At 53.7% G+C, this 20,985-nt stretch overlaps 7 protein-coding genes across 7 annotated transcripts; 4 read left to right on the top strand and 3 right to left on the bottom strand.

Annotated features, from left to right (window-relative positions):
- Positions 1 to 463: 463 nt before the first annotated feature.
- Positions 464 to 2,471, top strand: PG986_008467 (Clr5 domain-containing protein; the record flags this gene model as incomplete). Its single annotated transcript, XM_066844689.1, has 4 exons — positions 464 to 633; positions 702 to 717; positions 864 to 2,146; positions 2,441 to 2,471. The coding sequence occupies 4 exons, from the start codon at positions 464 to 466 to the stop codon at positions 2,469 to 2,471; spliced, it is 1,500 nt and encodes a 499-aa protein (XP_066700801.1).
- A 1,863-nt stretch (positions 2,472 to 4,334) lies between these two features.
- On the top strand, positions 4,335 to 5,267 carry PG986_008466 (uncharacterized protein; the record flags this gene model as incomplete). Its single annotated transcript, XM_066844688.1, has 1 exon — positions 4,335 to 5,267. The coding sequence occupies one exon, from the start codon at positions 4,335 to 4,337 to the stop codon at positions 5,265 to 5,267; it is 933 nt and encodes a 310-aa protein (XP_066700800.1).
- Positions 5,268 to 5,816: 549 nt separating this feature from the next.
- On the bottom strand, positions 5,817 to 8,972 carry PG986_008465 (uncharacterized protein; the record flags this gene model as incomplete). The annotated part of the gene is made up of 6 exons (XM_066844687.1): positions 5,817 to 6,987; positions 7,042 to 7,113; positions 7,188 to 7,299; positions 7,358 to 8,377; positions 8,481 to 8,764; positions 8,821 to 8,972. 6 exons carry the CDS (start codon positions 8,970 to 8,972, stop codon positions 5,817 to 5,819), a joined length of 2,811 nt encoding a protein of 936 aa, XP_066700799.1.
- A 2,147-nt stretch (positions 8,973 to 11,119) lies between these two features.
- PG986_008464 (uncharacterized protein) lies at positions 11,120 to 12,013 on the top strand (the record flags this gene model as incomplete). Its single annotated transcript, XM_066844686.1, has 1 exon — positions 11,120 to 12,013. The coding sequence occupies one exon, from the start codon at positions 11,120 to 11,122 to the stop codon at positions 12,011 to 12,013; it is 894 nt and encodes a 297-aa protein (XP_066700798.1).
- A 1,214-nt stretch (positions 12,014 to 13,227) lies between these two features.
- On the top strand, positions 13,228 to 14,640 carry PG986_008463 (uncharacterized protein; the record flags this gene model as incomplete). Its single annotated transcript, XM_066844685.1, has 2 exons — positions 13,228 to 14,121; positions 14,224 to 14,640. 2 exons carry the CDS (start codon positions 13,228 to 13,230, stop codon positions 14,638 to 14,640), a joined length of 1,311 nt encoding a protein of 436 aa, XP_066700797.1.
- A 1,770-nt stretch (positions 14,641 to 16,410) lies between these two features.
- On the bottom strand, positions 16,411 to 18,816 carry PG986_008462 (uncharacterized protein; the record flags this gene model as incomplete). Its single annotated transcript, XM_066844684.1, has 1 exon — positions 16,411 to 18,816. The coding sequence occupies one exon, from the start codon at positions 18,814 to 18,816 to the stop codon at positions 16,411 to 16,413; it is 2,406 nt and encodes an 801-aa protein (XP_066700796.1).
- A 528-nt stretch (positions 18,817 to 19,344) lies between these two features.
- Positions 19,345 to 20,448, bottom strand: PG986_008461 (uncharacterized protein; the record flags this gene model as incomplete). The annotated part of the gene is made up of 1 exon (XM_066844683.1): positions 19,345 to 20,448. One exon carries the CDS (start codon positions 20,446 to 20,448, stop codon positions 19,345 to 19,347), a length of 1,104 nt encoding a protein of 367 aa, XP_066700795.1.
- Between the last annotated feature and the right edge of the window lie 537 nt (positions 20,449 to 20,985).

The raw sequence follows: 20,985 nt of genomic DNA, 5'->3' as shown, positions 1-20,985 counted from the left end.
AGTTTGTCTACATGTTTCGACTTTATTCGCCCAGTTATAGGGCTGAATTATGTAATCATACGAAAAGGACCATGATACTTCTTGCCAAAACGGCCACGGCATTTGCTGCATGAACTGCTGTAAGCACTACGCAAAGATCCCCATAGACGGGCACTAAGGAAAAGTACATAGCTTATCTTGGTGTGGTGGGGAGGTCAACCGCCAGGGCGGGCTCGCTTTAGGGTCGTAGCGTGGTCCCAGTATGGAACTGGCGCCGGCTCTCGTGACGGGGTTGGGCCTAGACTGCGCCGCCCCCCATCATCCACAGCCCAATGAATCCGGGCGTTTCTTTCGTCGTTTCTCCCCCTCAGCATGACAGATAGGGCTGAGGGACTCCAAGCGGGGAGAAGAATATGCAGAAGCTTCTCCATGTCTTTGACGCTTCTTTCCTGCCTGCTTACATGAATGAACACGCCGCGCCGCCATGTCGATGGATGTTGCCGATTCGCTCGCCCTCCGGGGCAAGCTGCCCTGGGCCGCGGACGCTGATTGGACTAGACACCGCGAGACCATCACGAGGCTATGGTGGGACGAAAACAAGCCGCTCAAAGAGGTCTCGAGAATGATGAAAGAAGAATATGGCTTCCACGCAACGTAAGCTCATTCCATGGCCGCCGCGACTTTCGGTTTGGAGGTTCCCGCGAAAACTGATGGTTCGACAGCGACCGGATGTTCAAGGTGGGTATTCCTGCCGATTGGCCTACTACCCTGCATGCATGCGTGACCAAACAGACCCAGACCATGACGCTGTATAGGCCCTCCCGCAGCCAATTGCCATCATGAGGACGGGAAGGAATCGATGCTGACCTCGGTACCCACCACAGATGAGGTTCTCGGCATGGGGTTTACAGAAGAACTTGAAGAAGCAGGATCTCCAGAAGATAGCTTCCGAAGCATACTTGACCAAGAAGCCAAAGCTGCCCGTGATACGCGGCCGCCAGCTCGGCTCCCGCCGCCTGCGGCAGCGCCTGCAGCGGGCCAGCGCGACCTCCAAACAGCAGCAACTCCAAGCCGCCAGCAGCGACCAGGTCCTGCAAAGCATCCGGCTCGCCGCCCCCGGCAGCGCCGGCGCGGCCGAGAAGAGCATCCAGGCCGTGCTGGAGTACACCGAGTCCCGGTTCGCGACGCGGGCCTGGCGCGTCGAGGGCGAGTACGACTTCGACCAGGACACGGGCAACGCCTGGTGGCTCAACATCAAGACGGCCCAGGGCGACATCCAGAGCGGCGGCCGGGCCACCGCGCGCGGCTTCAAGCTGCTCAACGGCCTCTTCGCCGAGTACGCCGAGCTGCTCCGGCAGCAGCACCCCCAGACCGTCCTCGCGACCGTCGCCGGCTACGCCTCGCTCTCGTGCATCGACCCGGCGCTCGGCGAGTCCCTGCTCAACTACGTCACCAGCCTGAGCAACATCAAGCTCGGCCCCGCGCACCCGTACGCCCGCATCTGGACGAACCTGCGCAACACGCGCGCCGCGCAGCACACGGTCAGCACGCTCGTGACGGCGCACTTTGACGTCATTTCCGTCCACGCGCCCGGCGGCAACCGGTTCCGGCTCGCGTCGCTCATCCAGATCCTCGCGGCGCTGCAGTCGGCCAAGATGATCTCGTTCGAGAGCTCGTACGCGGCGCTGTCCGCCATCGCCAACGCCGCGGAGCCCAGTTCGAAGAAACCCATGCCAATACAAAAGCCACCCAATCCCCCGACGACGCCGACAACCGACGGCGCGAACGAAGGGACGGCGCCGCCGCCGAAGTGGCCCGCGGAGCCCGAGGCCTTCTGGCGGAACCTCGCGCAGCGGTACCTGTGCAAGTTCCTGCTCAACGCGGGCCGGCTCCGCGAGGCGGAGCGCAGCATGCACGCCATGGAGGCGTCGCACATGGCGTCGGGGTCCGACAACGACCACGTCGCGTTCCTGCAGATGAAGACGTTTGTGAGCGAGGCGCTGGGCCGCACCGCCGACGCCGAGGCCGCGTGCCGGCGGTGGTACGACGTTACGCGGCGCGGGCGGACGCTGCACACGGAGTTTTTGCTCGACCAGGCCGCCGTGTGGCTCGAGGAGTCGTACCGGAAGCGGGGGGACCATGCGGCGGCGGACGCGTTCAGGAGGGAGTGCGAGCGGGATTTTGATGAGATGTTGGCGCAGGGGTTTATTGATGAGACGGCTTGGGGGAGGTTGAATAGGGGGGCGGGCTGTGGAGGGGGCAGAAGGGGAGGTGGATGCAGAGGGGACTGTGAGGGGTCTTGGAAATACAGGAGACGAGGTAGAGGAAGACTCGTAAGATTTAATTGGATGAATTGAGGTCGTTATGTACATGTAAGGAATGTCCCACGAGAGGGTCGGGTCAACAATATGTAGCAACATTTTTCTGCTTACTTGGATGAATCAACACCAAATATGAACAGTATCACTTCTATGTCACAACCTTTTCTATAATCCTGAGTAGGTTAGCGCAGCAGAATATAATACTTTTGAGATGGAATGCTCCGTGGATAGGGGTCCTTGAGATATATGGATGTAGGAGAGCGTCTCGCCGGGCCCGGGCCGCCACATATGGTGTGCATGCGAACGGCACAAAAAGGAGAAATCAGCATGAAAAGACCAGTGCATTGCAATTAGGATTCTTTTTATGGGATTGATAAAGATTCCAGTATGCGCAGTACAGTGTGGTGGTCGGGTGCCCCCAGTAATGCAGCAAAACGAGAGAAGGGGGTGGGGGGGATTACGTGGATTATAAAAGAAATGAAAAAATAACGAAAAAGGGCCCTTAAGGGGACTCGAATCCGAAGCCTACAAAAAAAAGAAAGCGAAGGGAGTGCTGGCAACGGACCGCACATCCGTGAGTTTTTTGTTTTTCCAGTGAGAAACTCTGCGCCATTAATTGCTACTTCGCTGGGGGAATTCAGAGTAAATTGGCTTATATGCCTAGGCTGGCCTCTCCGGCCCGGGCCACTACTTATGCCACAGGGTCGGGGGCGTGGGAAAAGCTGGATTTGAGAAGGTTTGTGCGTGGCCTGGTTCGGCCAGGCAACCGCCAGCGTCACCCACCCCCCTTTTGCTGCTGTCGTGCAGGCCAGAGGCTTGGGAAAGAGATTGGGAAGGCCAGTGCTCACTCAAATAGGGTCTAGGGTCTGGATAGGCTGCCTCTATATTGTCGATATTGTATGCTCAAGGCACGAAGGATCGTGACGAACTTCAACGAAGTCGAACTCGAGTATCGAGGAGTCCCTCAGAATCGTGGTACTGTGGACTTCGCACGGTGATGCTCACGCGCGAATACTTCTACCCTTTAAGCACAGCGTAATTACTGAGCGTGGTACTGGATGAGAGAGGACAGAGGTAGCATGTGTGGAATATAATAATATGCCAAGGAGAATTCTCCGAAAAGTGTGCCATCGCTGTGGTGAGTTTTATATTGTGGCATATCGATAAGATATCTCATCTCCAACACCCAAATAGTGTGACCTGTTGGGCATGAATTGCCCTAATATCTTAATTGCTCATGACTGTTTGGGCATGTCATGCTGCCGTCGTTGAGTGACGTAGCATGCAACTTAATAAAAAGGGGTTCGACCAATGCACCCCAGCTGTCCAAACTTACATGCATACTGCGTACCTACGTCATTTCCTCGCGCAAGGCTTCTAATTACCGGCTGAGCATAAAAGGATGCAGTCCCATAGGGAAAAGGAATTCGAGTTGGGATGCTTGACTGGATGCGGGAGCCAATTACAGTTTGACGTCCGCGCGGGTTTGCACCTGGGGTAAAAAAAGGGGCTGCTGCTCCCCCACCGGAGATGGCCACTGACGGTTTTATTCTTACACGACGCCTACCTTAATCGATGCTTCTCAATTAATCCATATCACAATTCCATTCAAGCCCATCTTATCTCGATAAAGGAATTGTTTCGCATTCTAGACAATCCCCTTTAACATTCGTCAAAGAACCTGCCAAAACTTAACAAAGAACTGAAACAACCAACCACGACTACTTCATAGGTACATCACGCCTTGCAAACTACCAAAAGTAATACCTCTCAATTACGAGCTTTTGGCACATAGTCACAACCCATCATCATCACCACCCTTTTGGTCTCTCACGGGGGTCAATTACGTCATACCCGGCTCACGACCCTGACCATTCTACTCTTCCGGCTTATTGATTCCTGGGCGCGGCTTGGCAGGACTCCTCTCTCACTCACCCTCGAGCCACCGTCACCCAACCACGAACCCCACCCGACTTATCGTCCGATAGTGCGCATGTCACTCACTACTACCTACTTACTTAACATAACCCAACGATGTACTCAGCCTCGAGGAAGCGCCAGATGCAGCGCGAGAGGCGGCGCCTCATCGCCGCCGCCCAGCTCCCGCGCGAGACCTGTCCCGCCAAGGCGCAGGCCAAGGCCTACATGGAGGCGCGCGAGCTGTCGTGGGAGCTCGACGACGACCCGGAGGCGTCCTTTTTCGGCGGCTCGTGCTGGGACGGTGACGAGGACTGCCCGTCGTCGTCTCCCACCACGGAAGCGGCCGAGACAACGCCAACACCAATAAAGGCGCAGCAGAAAAGGGGCATACTTCGCTGTTCTCCTCGTTATGAGACGGAGTCGAGACTGGACGAGGTGTCCTCGTCGACGAGTAAAAGGAAACTGGAAGATGACGATGGCATCGCCACCACGAAACCCACAAACGCCTCCGTCGCCACAACGGTCAGCTTCGCAACCGGCCACGCCACGGATCTCGAGACGGGCAAGGACGTGCCCGCGAATAAGAGCGGCCTATCCCATCGCGATTGGGAGACTTCGAACCGGAGCCGCAACGCGCGGGCGGATCTTGATGCGATGATAGCCGCGGCGGAGGGACGTCCTATCGAAAAAGGTTCGGACGACGAATCCGAGTCCGAGTCCGAGTCGGACTATGAGAACAGCACGGACGAGTCCGAGTCGTTGTCGGACGAGGAGGATGAGGATGAGGATGAGGATGAGGATGAGGATGAGGATGAGCTTGAGGAAATGGAAATGGATGTGGAGGTGGTGTTTGAAAAGGACAATGATGATGATGACAATGATGACGGAGAAGTGTATGATGAGCGGTTGAGCAGTAGCTGCACACCCAACGACGACTCAGATCTGGACTGGGATTCGGATGATTCGGATCTCGATTCCAGCGAGTGCGATGACGACTATGATAGCGATGAGGAGGAAGAAGACGGCCCTGAGTGGGAATTCTATTGATATATAAAGAAAGTCAAGACGGAAGTGACATCCCTGCAATTGCAATGGTCCGGAAAATGCAGGACAGTACTGCATCTCTCTTCTACCCGAGATTCTCGATTGTACAGAGGGTAACATACGTAATAAAGAAAAGACGTATAGATTTCTATACACTCATTTAACAAGATATCCCGAAGAGCTTGGATATATACATTCATATGTTACAAGGCTTTGGTCGTATTAACCAGTGCCTATGAACCCAAATCCACCCTTCCATTCCACCAATTGGACTGGTAGCTCCATAGAGGTCTTGCGGCTGCGATCTAGGTGATACATATTGGGTATCGTCACTCGCGATATTGCATAATTCTCTATAAAGCCGAGGAAGCACCATGCTATTAGTAGTGATTGGTGTGGGATCTCTTCCAGAGTTGAGTTATGGGATTGCTGAACTCCGTTTGCTTCCCCGACTCGCAGTCCACTTTGCTAGCATATCGTCCACTCTCTCCACTGGCTGCCTCAGGAATGTTTCCCGCAAAGGTGGTGGCATTTCCTGCATCATAGCATTCATTACCTGCTGGCGGACAGCGGGGTCTCCATGGGATCGAATACTTCCTGCCGGGCATAATAACCGTACGAGTCTGATATGAGGCTCAGATCAGCTTCTGATATCCTACTCGGGTCGCTGGCCCGGGCGGGCATCGAATGAAGCTGGATGGGCCCCATGGGGTCGCTTATACCGGGAGTGAGGTCTATGTGGCCACCAAGTTCGGGACGATTATCCCATAGAATCGAGTGTTCAGTTTTGGCCATGGGATGGTTGCTGCGGATATTCGAGCCCCCTAGATTTGGTTGAGGGTCAAGTTTTGGCTGTGCATGGCCGGTTGTTAACCGCTGACCACCGTGGGTTTCCAGTTGGGGTATCTCACTCGAGCCCATAAATGCTTTTGGCTTGGTACGGCCACGTATTGAGGTTCTTTGAAGGGCTGAGTGATGGTCTTTGCGAATGTGGCGTTCTAGCGCATTGGAAGAGCCGAAGGGCAGTGCTTGACAACCGCTATAGGTGCACTCCAGGCGTCGGACATGTAACGTCTCGTGCTCGTGACATTGTGCCTCCCGCTCAAATCCTTCCGTGGCTCGAGGGCAACCTCGCACGCGACACGTGTAGGCAGAAGCACGGAACTCCCGTTTGAAGGTATCCATCTCGGCGGCGGTGATACCAGGGAGGATATTCTGGCTGAGGAGGTACCGGAGTGTCGCTTGGTATCTCTGTAATACAAGCGATGCTCCTTCTTGTGGGGGTGGGATGGCGGTGATTGCAGTGGTTCTGTCAGACTTTCCTCTTGCTTCCATTTGCTGTGACTTATGTTTGAGCTCCTCTTCGCTCCTTGCTTTCAAACACCTGTTAACAACCATCCGGAGTGGCAAACTGTGCAGAGTCGCTATCCGTTCATCAACAAGTTTTGTTGTCTTCGGGTCCGAATCCTGAAGTTGATTTAACTTGACTGCGAACTCTTCGGCCAAGTTAAGGAAGGCGGAAGCGCTTGCGTCGTGCTCCTCAAGTGATGGAGCCACTGAAAGAAGATAATCGGTCCAATGTTCCTTTGAATAGATATGGAAGCAGTGTAGCCCTTTGAAGGCTTTTATGCCAGCCAGCAGGCAAGTGATCGTAGCGATGCCATGTTGTAATAGACAGTCTTTTTTCATCAGTATGAGATTGCTGGACGAGGATTGGAGGAACCTGTCTCTTAGTCAGCATTGACTCTACGGATGAATTGTCGAAGTGTAACCTTACTCCTGGACAGAGACATGAATGAAAACAAGTCGCGAATCAGGCCGTTCCTCGACTATCCAGGCGAACGAGGATCTGGGTCACGATCTTGCTATAGCTTGTGGCGCGTCAGTGTCGTTTTCCTCTATTGAGCACAAATATGAACTTACAACTCGGACAGCTTTGGCGGAAGCTCTTGTGCCGAATATTTGATCTCTTCTCCACTGAATTGAATATTGTTGGAAAGATAGTCAAGAACAAGCCGAGCATATAAGAACATGCCTGTATTGTAATTAGCCTCGCCCCTGTATAAAGTGATCGGGGTGATTTGAGCTCGAACCATCTGCTTTCTCCGTGACTGCGTCCTCAATGTCTTTGATGTCAGACCCGTTCAAATTCAATTCTTGAAATTTACCATATATCGACTTTAGCCTGTGATTAGCATATAGTCTGATAGAATTGTTCAGATGCCCCTTTTCTTCCGAAAGGGATATGGACTGCTTTTTGCGCAATCTAGCGGACGCAGTAGGCGAGAAGCGGCAGGATAGCAACGCCTTGCAAATGATCTCGTCCGGGCTGGATGCCCTTGAAGTCACTTGACTGATCAAGCTGAAAACTTTGCTCTGAGTCTGTGGATCGCATTCGTCGATACCGTCGAAAACAATCCAGACGTAACATGCCTGTCGCGGTCCTTTGCTGATACTGGACAGTAATAGGTGCAGTAGTCTCTCCATGACTGGGATGCTGGGAACTTTCTTGTCAAGAACATATTTTCCATAGACATGTGCAGCCAGATCCCCATCTTTTCGAACAAGTTGGAGGAGGAGTGACCGAAGTATAAAGTCGTACTTGGTCGAGGACGGATAAGTATGGTTGCAGAAGTGGGACAGGACGAGGCGGCCAGTACCATCGTGGTTCATGAAGTTTACCATGCTGGATGATAAGACGCTTTTCCCAGTGCCGGCCGCACCCTGAACCCAAAGGACAGGGACGTCCGGTTTGCGTTGCAGCGTCATGGCCATCTTCTTGTTCTGCAACACCCAACTGCAAGTACCAGGATACTTGGTTGATTCCTCCAGGAGCGTATGGAAAATGTTGGTTTGGTCGGAGTCGTCGACTTTGAGCCAGGAAACAATCAAGTTGTACTGCTTGATGCCATGTTCTTCCTCACTTCGCTGAAGTTGCTCGGTACATTCTCCCCGCCAAGCGCGGATTTCCTGCTGCATTTGCTGAGCCTTGGCAATATGGTGAGTATTGGCCTCCTTGTCGATCAGCTCCTCATGGCGTCGCATATCATCGATGATGTTATCGAATCGCCTTTGAAAGCGGTGCCACGAGGTAACGAATAGTAACTTCCAGCCTGTACATACGTCGTTAGCGACAGTTGCTGATGTATTTCCCAAAATGAAACCAGTATGAGAAAGCATATAAGAGAAAAGAGGAACAAAACCCAAGAGACGTACTGCTGCGACGGACGAACTGGTAGGCATGCTTGTGGAATTCGAGAATGTCTGCATAGAAAACGGCGACTGTTTCTTGGAAATCCCGGGTGCCTGGGAAGCTGTTGCTCAGAACAGCGAAGCGCTTAAGGCATTCGGCGATTCTAGAATAGGCCTTGATGATGTGCTCAAAGGCCTCCAGATGGTCGGAGGCAATGCGGAGGATCAGTGTTATCGGAGCCCACACCCATGGCAGGAAGGGTGTGCCATTGCACAACACGTCCACCACTTTGCGTAATGCTCCAAACCTTGGAACAATGGGGCAAGCCGTCGCATGTTGCGAAGGGCCTGACGTGAGGCTAACTCATTTTCGATTTTGAGTACCTCCGCTTGGACTTTTCGGAGGGTGATTGATGAGAAGTTGTGGGCATCTCCAGGTGTGATTGCTTTTTCAAGCTCTTGAAACGCACTGCTGATGGTCTGCCCCGCTAGGGCGGAAACAGCAGGAGGCGGCATGGTTCCAAAATCGATAGAATACAACCCTCAAGAACATGGGATCGTCATCGTCCCGAGAATTGAGTTGAGTTGAATGGAATAAGCGGGCTATCAAAGAGTATTGAAGCCAAAACAAGAGTATTCGCGGGGCGGTCGAGGGTCGGCGGAGCATCATCCCATGATTGCCCGTGGAAGCCTAAGACACCAAAGTCACAGCCCCCGTCTCGAGGGTTGTGGGCAGTGCAAAACTGCCTTGCCAACGCATCACCAATCAGTGTCGGTTATGAAAGAGCAGCTAAATTGTGAAGTGACACACTTGCCATATCTTGGCCAGTCAAGTCGCACGGTGCTGGGATGTCGTGGGGGGGTAAAGGGGGAGGCACAGCCAATTCGGTTTGGAACGAAGTACATGTACATAAATACTTCTAGTGACCGACATGGAATGTGGTCCCTTCGGAGCAGGCCAAACGCCCATCATCAAGTTTACCAAACTGCCACATACCCAACAAAGGGATTCCGTCCAAATCACTTTGGACCCTGCTAAGATGGCATCATCTGGAGACCGACCGCGTGCCAAGCGTCAGCGCCTGAACGGAACATGGCCGCAAGATAGCACAGCGCAGTCTCAGGAGCCCAATTCAGCACAAGGGCAAGGCTCTACAATGGGGGCAGCGACATACTTCTACCCTCCCCAGCCAGTGCACCATAATACGGTTCAATTCCAATATGCATTGCCACAGCCAATTCCGTCGCCAATGGAGCTGAGTTATCACCAGAGCCAGACCATGGCGCCATATATAGGGCACCTTGAGCCTATACCTCCCTCGCAAGGTTGCAGGAACGTCCTCGAACTCCACGCCTATCAGACGGGAGTTCACCAAACAGGGTACAACACGAACCTGCTTGCCACTCAGGATCCAATTTGCCATCAACAACAGCAATGGGAACTAAGCGGGGTCTCTAACTTTCAAGCCCCGAAACGGGACTACCAATGGGACTCCCCATGCAACTATCCCCAGGATGCCAATGACTGGATAGATAGAATCTCTGGCGCAACAACACTCGAGGTGGCCCAGCCGATTGAATTGGTTTGCTTCGGCATGGTGAGTCGCACCAAAAGACTTGTTTTTGAACGACGTTCCTGAGTAGGATGCTTATTACGGGTTTCTTTAGATTGCAGCTTTGCCAGGAAGTTATGAAAGGAGAAGCGGCCAAGATATTCCACCAGGGATGTTGGTGAATACGGAGTCAGCGGCGCGCTTCACGTCGGTCGAAAATCAACACCTGGAGGGTCGCCTCCACGCAGAGTACGGGCAGATGATGCAGGGACTACTGGACGACGAAACACTGAAACTTTTCGTGGTTTGTACCCCTAGTCAAGTTGAACACAATCCGCACAATGGACTCAAAGGCTCGCCGGTCACGCCATGCTCTCTTGACGTTGTTGTCTACGGTCCCTCGGACGTCTTCGAAGAGATCGGAGCCTGGTTCGAAGATTAAGATATCTACCTCCAGGATCCTCGAGCTTGTTATCTTGACAAGAGATCTGGACGTTGTATCCGGTGTCCATCAACCAGAAGAGCCAACCGAGTTCGCTGGCGGTATAGTTGCGGACCCTATGGGTCTGGGTAAAACCTTGACTATGGTCTCTCTGATTGCTACTGATCCAGGGGAAGAAGGCTCTCCCCAAAGCCAATTGGAAGGGTATACGAATGAAAGGCCGAGTGTACCGACAACTCTCATCATTGTGCCCCCACCATGTAAGCATGTCATCCCCCCAATAGACGCAACACGAAACTAATATTCGGTGGATTACAGTACTTGGCACCTGGGAGCATGAGCTTAACACGTCAGTGAAGATGTCCCGGTTATGTGACCGAAACTGACGTCATTTTAGGCATCTGGTTCCCGGTACAGTACGGCACTGTAAACATCACGATAAGGCACGGATCCGAGGCCTTGTGGAACTTGGAGGAGTTCACGTAGTCCTGACAACTTATCACACGGTCTCTGCTGGCTGGAAGACGGATGAAACGAAGCAAGACTCGTTTCTGTTTTCTGTCAAATGTAATCGCATCATTCTAGACGAAGGTGAGTTTTTCAGACCCTGATCATCTATTATTAACTCTGACGACTCAGCGCACTTTATCCGGAATACAAAGTCCAAAATGGCCCAAGCGGTGTGCGCTCTCGACGCCAAGAAACGTTGGGTGGTTACTGGAACTCCTATCCAGAACCGCCTGTCTGATTTCTCTGCTTTGCTGAAGTTCATCCGGGTGCATCTATACGATGAACCTCGGAGCTTCAAAGGCGACATTGCTAATTTATGGAAGACCGGCGAGGACGCGGAGGCGGTCAACCGCCTAAAGACACTCTCCCATTATCTGTTACTGCGCCGGTCAAAGGGTACTATCGAACTCCTTGCTCGACACGACCTGAACTGTGCCGTCGAATTTACCCGTGAAGAGAGATCTGTCTATGAGGCGATGCGAACGCGGGCCATCGCCAAGCTAGACGAGGCAATCTATGACGATTCTGGCTCTCACAAGGCTGGGTCATACATGAACGTTCTCCAACAGGTTGAATCGCTCCGCCTCTTCTGCAACCTGGGTATCCAGTTCAAGATCCGCCACGCACAGCGCGAGGTGAGCAGTCCCATAGGTAAAATCACGCGCGACAACTGGCCAGTCCGGGCGCAGAAGGTCTTCCACGCCCAGCGGGAAATGCGGACGATGGTCTGCCTCCAGTGCGACTCCGCCCTGGAAACCGACGAAACACTGCTGGATGGAGCCGACGGGTCGGCCCAGGTGGCACATTTCACCAGCTGTTTGGAGTTCGCCTGTGCGAGCTGCACGAGTAAGCTCAACCGCCACAACCGACCATTTCAGTGCAGGCACCAGCCCCCGTGTCCTACTGCCGTCGTGTCGCTCAACAGTGCCGCGTTGGACGACTCTTCGGGGCTCAGTGACTTCAACATCGACTACACCTCGGATGGACTGTCTTCCAAAGTCCAGACCCTCATTTCGGACTTGAAATCCAGACCCGCTGACGAGAAATGGTAAGCATGCCTCAAGAAGACCTTTGAAGTGTCCGAAAAGCTAAGTGAGTCAGCATCGTGTTCTCGACCTGGGGGCTCACGCTCGATATGGTACAAAAGGGGCTCAACGAAGCTGGTATCTCATGTGTCCGATTTGACGGCAAAGTCACACAGAAGGACAGACAGCCCATTGTGGAGAGGTCCAAGACTGATCCGACTCTTCGCGTGATGCTTCTAACCTTGTCTTGCGGTGCTGTTGGGTAATTGGCGCCCCTCCACCAAATCGATCGTCACTTCACTAGCATGCACTAACATATTCCAGATTGACATTAACCGTCGCCAATCGGGCGTATCTCATGGAGCCTCACTGGTCAGTTTTCAACTTTGCATATACTTGCATGAGCGGTAGCAGCAAACTACATGCGACTCATCCCCAATGATCGGATAGCACGACTAGTTAGACCCATGGCTTTTTGGTTAGCTTAGCTTGCTGACGTGCCGATCTCCTGCAGGAACCCGACCTTAGAAGATCAAGCTTTGGCGCGTGTCCATCGGCTTGGGCAAACCAAGGAAGTCACCACTATACGGTTGTATATCCGGGACTCATTCGAAGAGGTCAGTGCGCCACAAACAAAGAAATGCCGCATCCGGCGGAATCTTCTACCGGAACGAGGACAAGAGCTAATACCGATGCCAGAAAGTGATGGAGCTCCAAGAATCCAAGCGGTCACTGGCTGGCATCTTGCTTTCTCCCCATGACGGGGCCCAGACTGATGATAGCAACCAGAGCGAACTGCAGGTAAGCTCCACACTCTCTCCAGCCCTTACCCCATTGATGCCAAGAAAACCTGACTTTCAGGATAGAAACTGCGGGCGTTTCTTTGAAGATTTCCCCTGGCTCGGCTTTCCAGCGTTCCAACACGTGGCCCGGGTCACTATATTTAGCGGGATCAAGGCCGCTAGAAAGTTATCTGAGTGCCAGGGAACCGGATCGCCCCGTCGGATGGAACTTTATACTGGGTTCAACGCGAACATTACGTCAACACTATGATATCAGCGATTTGTCCTCATCACGGCTTCAAGAATGCTGAGAGATCCGGCCGAAACCACGGACATCTGGATTGGTGAAAGCAGTGGTGTATCTTGCTTGTAGTTATATATCTTATCAACAACACTCCTCTTCTCTTTTCTTGAGTAATACATCTTCCATATTAGACTTTTACTACGACCGCAACAATAATGTCGACCCAAACCCAAGCAAAGAAATCCTTTGAGATTGCCGTCATCGGCGGCGGTATCGCCGGTGCTACCCTGGCCGTCGCACTGATCAAGCACGGCATCCCGTGCCAGATCTATGAACAGGGCCACGCCTTCAGCGAGATCGGTGCCGGCGTCGCCTTCTCGCCCAACGCCCTGCGCGCCATGGATATCTGCGACAAGAGCTTGCGGGCCGCGTTTGAGAAGGTCGGCACGCACAACCAGTGGCCCGAGAAGCATGACGTGTTCTTCGATGTCTTGGACGGCATGGCCGGAGGCGACACATCCGCTACCAACAAGCCGCTCTTCACCCTTACCAACGAGCAGGGCATGGACGCGGTGCACCGCGCGCATTTCATGGACGAGGTAGCTAAGGTGATCCCCGAGGAGAAATGCCACTTCCGGAAGCACCTGGATCGCGTCAAGGAGAACGGAGGCAAGGACGGCCGCGTCAAGATGTTCTTCCACGACGGCACGACAGCCGAGGCCGACGCCGTGGTGGGCTGCGACGGCATCAAGAGCCGGACGCGCCAGCTCGTGCTGGGCGACGACGACCACCCCAGTGCGCACCCCCAGTACACCCACGTTTACGGCTACCGAGGCGTGATTCCCATGGAGCAAGCTGTCGAGGCCCTGGGCGAGGAGCGGGCCAAGAACTCGTGTATTTGGATCGGCAAGGATGCACATATTTTAAGCTATCCCGTCGATGGCGGCAAGACGTTCAACATGTTTGGTGCGGTGGTCGACAAGGGCGACTGGCCCAGCCATGATCAGCTGACACTCCCCACGACCCGCGAAGAGGCGCTGCACCACTACAAGGACTTTGGCCCAATGGTGAAGAAGCAGTTCGAGTTGGTGGAGGCCAGCATTGATAAGGTAAGCTCATGCAACTCGCATCCACGGGTGGAGGCTTGACATACTTCTGCTCCGGAACAACAACCTTGTGATTTACTTGATGCTAACCAGATAAAAATGCAGTGGGCCCTTTTCGACACGGGCGACCACCCCGTCCCCAAATTCAACAAAGGCCGCATCGTCCTCTGCGGCGACGCCGCGCACGCCACTACGCCACACCATGGCGCGGGCGCGGGTTTCTGCGTTGAGGACTCGGCGGTATTGTCGGAGTTGTTGGCCGACAGCCAGGTGACGAAACCGGATCAACTTGCTGCTGTATTCGAGGCCTTCGACGCGATCCGGCGACCAAGGGGCCACTGGCTGGTCCAGAGCAGTCGCCGTATGGTGGAACTGTACCAGGGCCGGGCCAAGGATGTAGATCCCAAGGATGTGGACGGGATGCGCAAGGAGGCAGAGGAGCGGTTTACCAAGATTTGGGGGTACGACTTGACGAAGGCGATAGAGGAAGGGAAGGAGGATATGCACAAGCGTTTACAGTAATGAGGAGCCATTACATGAGTTGCTAATAAGACTAAAAGTGGTTCATTTATCACCCGCTGTTGGCTACGTATTGCTTCTTCTATCGTGAGTAACGGCCCAATCCAGGGCGACTGTCATCTGATGTGTCCCAATGACAATGCAGGTATATTCGGACGACACCCATACAATGCACCAGCCAGAATACGATGCCTCGGAGCTTAGGGCCAAAGCCCGCACGGTAGTTTAGACCTTGCTGGGTCAGCAAAACATGGCTACCACCCGAGCTTTTGGGCGTCAGATGTGGCGCAACGTTAAGGGTCATAGCTTGACTTCTCTAGGGGCTGACACCTGGCGTGGGGGGAGGGAGCCCCTTGTGCATCGGGGTCCAGCTCTCCCCGGAAAGGAACCCCTGCAACTGGGGTGAAGCGACTTTACGGATGCGCCCCATTTAGCCATGGGCAGAACCATGGGCAGTGTGCTGACAGACGAGGATAAGCGTATATAGCTCTGCAGGCATACGGAACTGACAGATAAGCTAAATGCTGTACATCCGTACGTGCCAAGCCAAGTAACAAGTGCGGCGGACGCTCGGCAAACGACATTGGAAATGGTTTCTAATACGCAACCTCCAAGCCGGGCAGGCGATATGCACAAAGCAAGCTGGTTCTTCCATTATAGAATGCCTTGACAATGGTAAGTCTCTGGGCAAGGCAGAACTCACAAGTAAACGGTTGGGTCCCTGGCCCAGAACGTCAAGCATGATAAGGCTTACGAGCCGTCCCGCTCATGTTTGCCCTGTCGCTCGCCCGGGGTTAGAAGCGGGGGGTGGCTTAGGTGATGTAAAATGTAACCCCTCCCCTTGTGAGGATCGAGGCTTTGACATGGCTGTGCAGTGCCGGTGCTATATAGGATGTCGGCCTAGTAAGAAGAGAACGTGTATAGAGCAGGGAGTCGGTCTCCAATCGAATAGATATCTTCCAACGTTTACAGGAGGGGCTGAGTCTCAGGCTGAACCGATCGCTGCACAGGCACAAACCAGGGTGCATAGCCTCTGCCGCGACATACTTGAGAAGGGCCCGGCCGTATGTATGGTGGCGCGAAAGCTGGGCTACGACACTGTCCAGGTGTGACACTTTAGGCACCATTAGTGAAAGGTATGGGGGCTCGGGTTTGCGCTAGGTAGCTATAGAATTAGACCCGGAGTTTGTGGGCGAAGATAAGCCCGTGTGCAAGATCAACACATCCTGACCTCTGCGTACATGCACTCCCGCAGGCCTCCAATGACTGCTTACCACCATAGCTTATGCAGGACTCAATCACAACGCACTAGGATTTCAAATACTGGCGAATGGTCTTGTAATGAGCCTTGAGCACTATCTTACTCATCCTCACCCAAAGGTTTGCAGTAGGGGCCGCCTATTGCCGACATAATGTCAGCCGCGGCCTAGTAGTCAGGTCTCGACATCCAGCTGTTGATCAATGCAAGTTGTAGCTTGGGTTGTAGCTCTTGTTGATGCATGTTGAGAGGACTTTGAGAGGGCCCCCGAAATGAGTCTCATAATGCTTATGATTGATTGATTTGCTGACTTGGGGGGCTTTGCACTTTGACACCAGCGTCTCGCTAAGCTCTAACCCTCCCTACTTTCATGACTTCCCGTCCTTTGGCTCTAGCGAAATGGGCCTATCCGTGACAACCAGTAGCACTGATTTTAGCACCTGATTCCACAAGCCGACTGGGATCTCAGTTCAGTCTCGGTCTAAAGCGTAATCCGAAAACTATTATTCGTCCATCTACACAGCCCATGTAGGATGGAGGCGGGCACCTTGATGGATAAGTAGCTTGACCAAGTCTTCATGCTGTAGAGACAAGGCTATATCCAACGAAGCTCTCCTCTGCACGGCAGCGCTCACATCAGCTCCTTCCTCGATGAGGACTCTGGCCACGTCAAGGCAACCATATTCTACAGCGATATGAAGCGGAGCCCGTCCACCACGGTCAGGAGCGTTTATGTTGGCGCCTTGCTTAATCAAAAGTCTGGCCATGTCAATATCCCCACCTTTTAGGGCGATATGTAGCGGCGTATCTCCAACACTGTTTGGGGCGTTTATGTCGGCGCCATTGTCGATTAGGATCTGGGCCACTTTCCTATGACCCCTATCTGCCGCAAATAACAATGGAGATTTCCCCGAGCGTTCCAGTGACCTGAAGTCGAGTCGTTCCGTAGCGCAGTAGACCTTGAGAAGACGTTTATCCCCAGCTTCAGCTAAATGGCCGACCACGCCTTTCCTCGCGTCAAAGATGACACTGCGAAAATAGCTCGACACAGGCTCATAATCATAGTCTTCATGTAGGAGCTTCTGAACTGACAAATCTGCGCCCTCCGGGATGATTTGGCGTTTGATTAGTGCTTTAGCGGCATCCGTGTGCCCGGTGGCGAATGCAGCGAAAAGCGGTGTCCCGCATACCTCTTCCTCCACCTGGAAGCACGAGATTCCCACAGGGTAGGCTCGGACCAAAGCATCTAGGTTGTACCTAGCTAGGATGTAAAGCAGACTGGTCGTTGTTCGAAATTGGATTTTGTCTCTCTCAGCACTCCCACCCTCCATAAGATGGCGATATATAATCCATTTACCACAAGGGAATGTAGTGAGAAACTGCGTCTGGCTGTGGCCGTAGGTTTCGGCCTCATTGGCATGGGATAGAATGTTCCAGGTCGCATATTCAAGGAACGGAAGTTTGAATAAGTTGGACATGACGTCCATCCCTTCAGACCAGGCGTGAGGTATTGTGTGCGGGGTCCCGAGTTGTGCGACAGGCTCACTCTTAATATAGGCTAGACATCCTTCCGTGAGGGATTGGTGACTGGGACCTTCCGGGTAGGCTGGAGCATCTGGCCAAATGGCGACAAGACCATTGCCTTTGAGCAAGAAGTCTCGCACGGATTCGTGGATGAATTGGATTCTCAGTTGGACGTTAAGCTCGGTCAGGCCTTTCGACTTGTCAAGCACAAACTTTTCGAAATCTTCGTTTGTGATCTCATCGGAATGGCATTGGGATAAGCTCTCAGGGTCCACACCAGAAACGATGGCGAAGTAGAGTTCTCTCGATGTAAGAGGATATCTTGCAAATAGCACCCACTGTATGCATATCAAAAGCTCTCGTCCATCATTATTGTCTCGCGTGAGCATGTCGCGAAAGAGGTCGTGAAGGTCTGCTGGTATCTGACGAAGTCGTTCTGGGAGCTTGTGCTTCTCGCCAGCGTCGGACATCTTGTTCAGAATTGAGACGACCAGAACGACCCACATGAACACACCTGAGGCCTTCTGTAGGAGATCGGCACGGAGCCTGTCGGAGAGCTTGCCATCGCCAAGCTGTAGGGTATGTTGGATATAATGGGCAATATCCTCACCATGGCCTTGCATTTGCTCGAGTACCACACACTGTCCCCCCTTCGGGACGGTGATATACGGGTAGTGTCTACTTGTAAAGCAGACATGAAGTCGGGGTTGAGCATGGCAAAGATCATTGAAATGTGCGACCAGTTCCCGGACCTCCTGGTCCTTACATTCGTCCAGGGCATCGACAAATATTGCGACCGAGGTTTCGTCAAGGCGCTGTACAGCTCGTTCGAGGAGCTCCTTGAGGGATTCAATGCACCACTGATGGCCAGCTGGAAAACTGTCTAGAACAGCTTCCAATTGAGGCTGCTCTTGGAATAGTTGGGTTGACAGTGAGCGGTAAAGACCAAGGGTTGACTTTTTCAATTCATCGACAGCGCGAGCGTTGAAGAAGAAGGCGAGCGTCACCCCAAAGCGCTTTGTTTGCCGAGTCCGGCCAAGCAAGAACTTCGTGAGGGTCGATTTCCCTGCGCCTGGCTTCCCCTTGATCCATAGAAAGCCATTTTGAGCGTGTTCAAGATCGATATCCAACCACTTGAGGTACTCTGGGTTCTGGAGGAACCATTCGCAGGTCCTGGCTTGTGCTCTCTTGACATTCCATTCTCGTTCATCCATATTAGCAAATCTGAGCGATTTGAGAAGACACTGGCGGTGCTTTCGATTTTGTTCCTCCTCATCGTCGTGGCCGTCGTCGTCGTCATCGCGCGCAGATGTATAGTTGATGAATAAGTCTCGACCGACAGCAATATTTTCGGACCCATAGTTCAGGGCGCCTTGGCCCGAAAGGGTGTTGGACATTTGGTTCTAGGTAGCTGCCTGGGGAGGAGCGGAGTTCGTTGTTTTAGTTCGGCACGGTCGTTCCGGTTCCCGTTCTCTGTACTCCACATGTCAGGTTTCGGTTGCCAAGTTAAGGTACTCAAGGGGGGGCATAGTACGTACAAGAACACACATAACAGCCCATCGAAGCTGTATCGAAGAACTGTTGACATGGAAGCAAGCAAGAACGTCGCGCTTGTTTCGAGGCCTCGATAAGAAACCACGGGAGGCGGGTGAATGCGGCGTGGAAGATGTGTTTCCCCCTCCCCCTGGGGTTGGGCGCTTGAAATCAGCCTGTCAGGTCACATGGGCCTATCTGACAGGCGCTAAGGCACCTAGGTTCTGCAACGAAGTTAGCCTTGAAGATTGGAGAGCCTAAAAGCAATACAGCGGGGATTGGCTCTTTCACCTTCGAAGGCCATCGTTAATCCATGCGTACGAGTTTGAGAGGACCCAGAAAAACAGTATCAATATATGCCACTGTGCTAGTATATCGTAGTATAGTATTATTCACATGTTAGAGTTGCGGAAGTCCCTCCCAACGCCGAAGTTCCCTGTGCCCGAATTGAGAACTCCCTGGCCGCTCAGCGTCGTCGCAGAATGCTGCGGGATAGGCGCTGATCCAAACGCGATCGATGAAGGTCGCCCAGAGCCGGTAAGACCGCTTTGTTGCTGCTGCTTCTCGGGGTGCACGCGTGATAGCAGTTCCTTGACGCATGCGGCCGCCGAGGCAGCGGCATAGTGCTGCCAGCCGTCGTTCTTGTGCGAGTCGGCGTAGTCCGAAATGCCCCGGATCACGAGCCCCGAGAACTCTGTCATCAGGCCCGCGGCTTCCATCTCGAAGCAGAGGATATCGCTTCCCACTCGCCGGATCTCTTCTCCTCTCTTCGAGGCGCTCCGCATGACGCGGTCGCCCGAGGCGATCAGGCCGTAGTGGATTTCGGGGCCTTCCGAATCGCGGGGTGATCTTGCGACCACCTTGCTCTCGTCGCAGTCGAGACAGGTCGATCGGTCCCACGGATGAGGGTACCCCGCCTCAAACAGGACGTCGGTCTCCGCCGCGGGCCGGGCGTACACTCTCTTTAGACGGGGAAATCTCTGCAGCATTGCCCCGATATTCTCCTCCGCTTGGTTTCCCAGGGCGTAGTGGTTCGACCGCATCTTCTCGACGGCGCTCCTGAGCAGCGACGGCGGCATCGCTAGGTAGCCCTTCCTGGTAAATCCGCCGTCTTCCAGGTCCTTGCCCAGGTCATATTGCACCACGCCGCCGTAGGGCCCCTCGGGCATGCCGACGACCACGTCGCCTAGACGGATGTCGTGCTTCTCGCCGTGGGGCACGCCGCCGCCGATGCCTACCAGGAAGCGCCATTTGATACATGGAAAGGTGCGGGCCAGATTGGTCGCGACGACGGCGGCGGCGCCCTTGCCTTGGGTACCGGGCAGCCAGGCCAATGCGACGCGGTGGCCGCTGAGCTCGCCCAGGATGTACAGGTTCGAGTCGCCGTCTTTGGTGGGTAAGCTTTCGTGTTCTTTGTCGAGCATGTAGCGGACGGCGCTCATCTCAAAGTCGATGGCGCAGACTATGGCCACTGTGTAATCTTCGTATGATGGCATCTTGAGACAGGGTGAAGGTGGGTCCGTTAAATTTCGATATTCATAGGTATACTCAGGGTCGTGCTCTAGCCTGCGATATATACCTTGACAATGTACGCAGCGTTTACAAAGCCGGGGAGAATAAAAGGAATCAATCACACTCGGGGCTGTGTTTAGACGCCCGAAAGCAGGCTGGAGGGGTGCTGGAGATGTTCATTGGCTTGCTTTGCATCTGCATCTGCTCAGCCTGCGGCAGCGACCCATTGCCTGATCATGCACGTTTTCCTTGGTACCGCTCGGCGCTCTCCTCGCAGACAGCATCAATCAACGCGACATGAGGCGCCCATGAGGTGAAGGACACGGCTATCCGCCGGCGTGGGTTGTCCGTCTCCGCATTCAGGGGGACGCTGTACGCCGTCGCGAAGCCTTTGGCGGGTTGGACGCGGTAGAGGAGCCACTCGCCCCTGAGACCGCACCTACCCCGTGGTCTCGGGGAGCCGGCCTCCAGTCCCGTTGGACGGCATGATGCGCCTAGACCACGTTTCCTCGACCGGGAGC

This window comes from Apiospora aurea (assembly GCF_038362705.1).
Source record: "Apiospora aurea strain CBS 24483 chromosome Unknown utg000005l_segment0_segment0, whole genome shotgun sequence".
Classification (NCBI taxonomy): Eukaryota; Fungi; Ascomycota; class Sordariomycetes; order Amphisphaeriales; family Apiosporaceae; genus Apiospora; species Apiospora aurea.
This window is presented reverse-complemented; position numbering and strand designations above follow the sequence as displayed.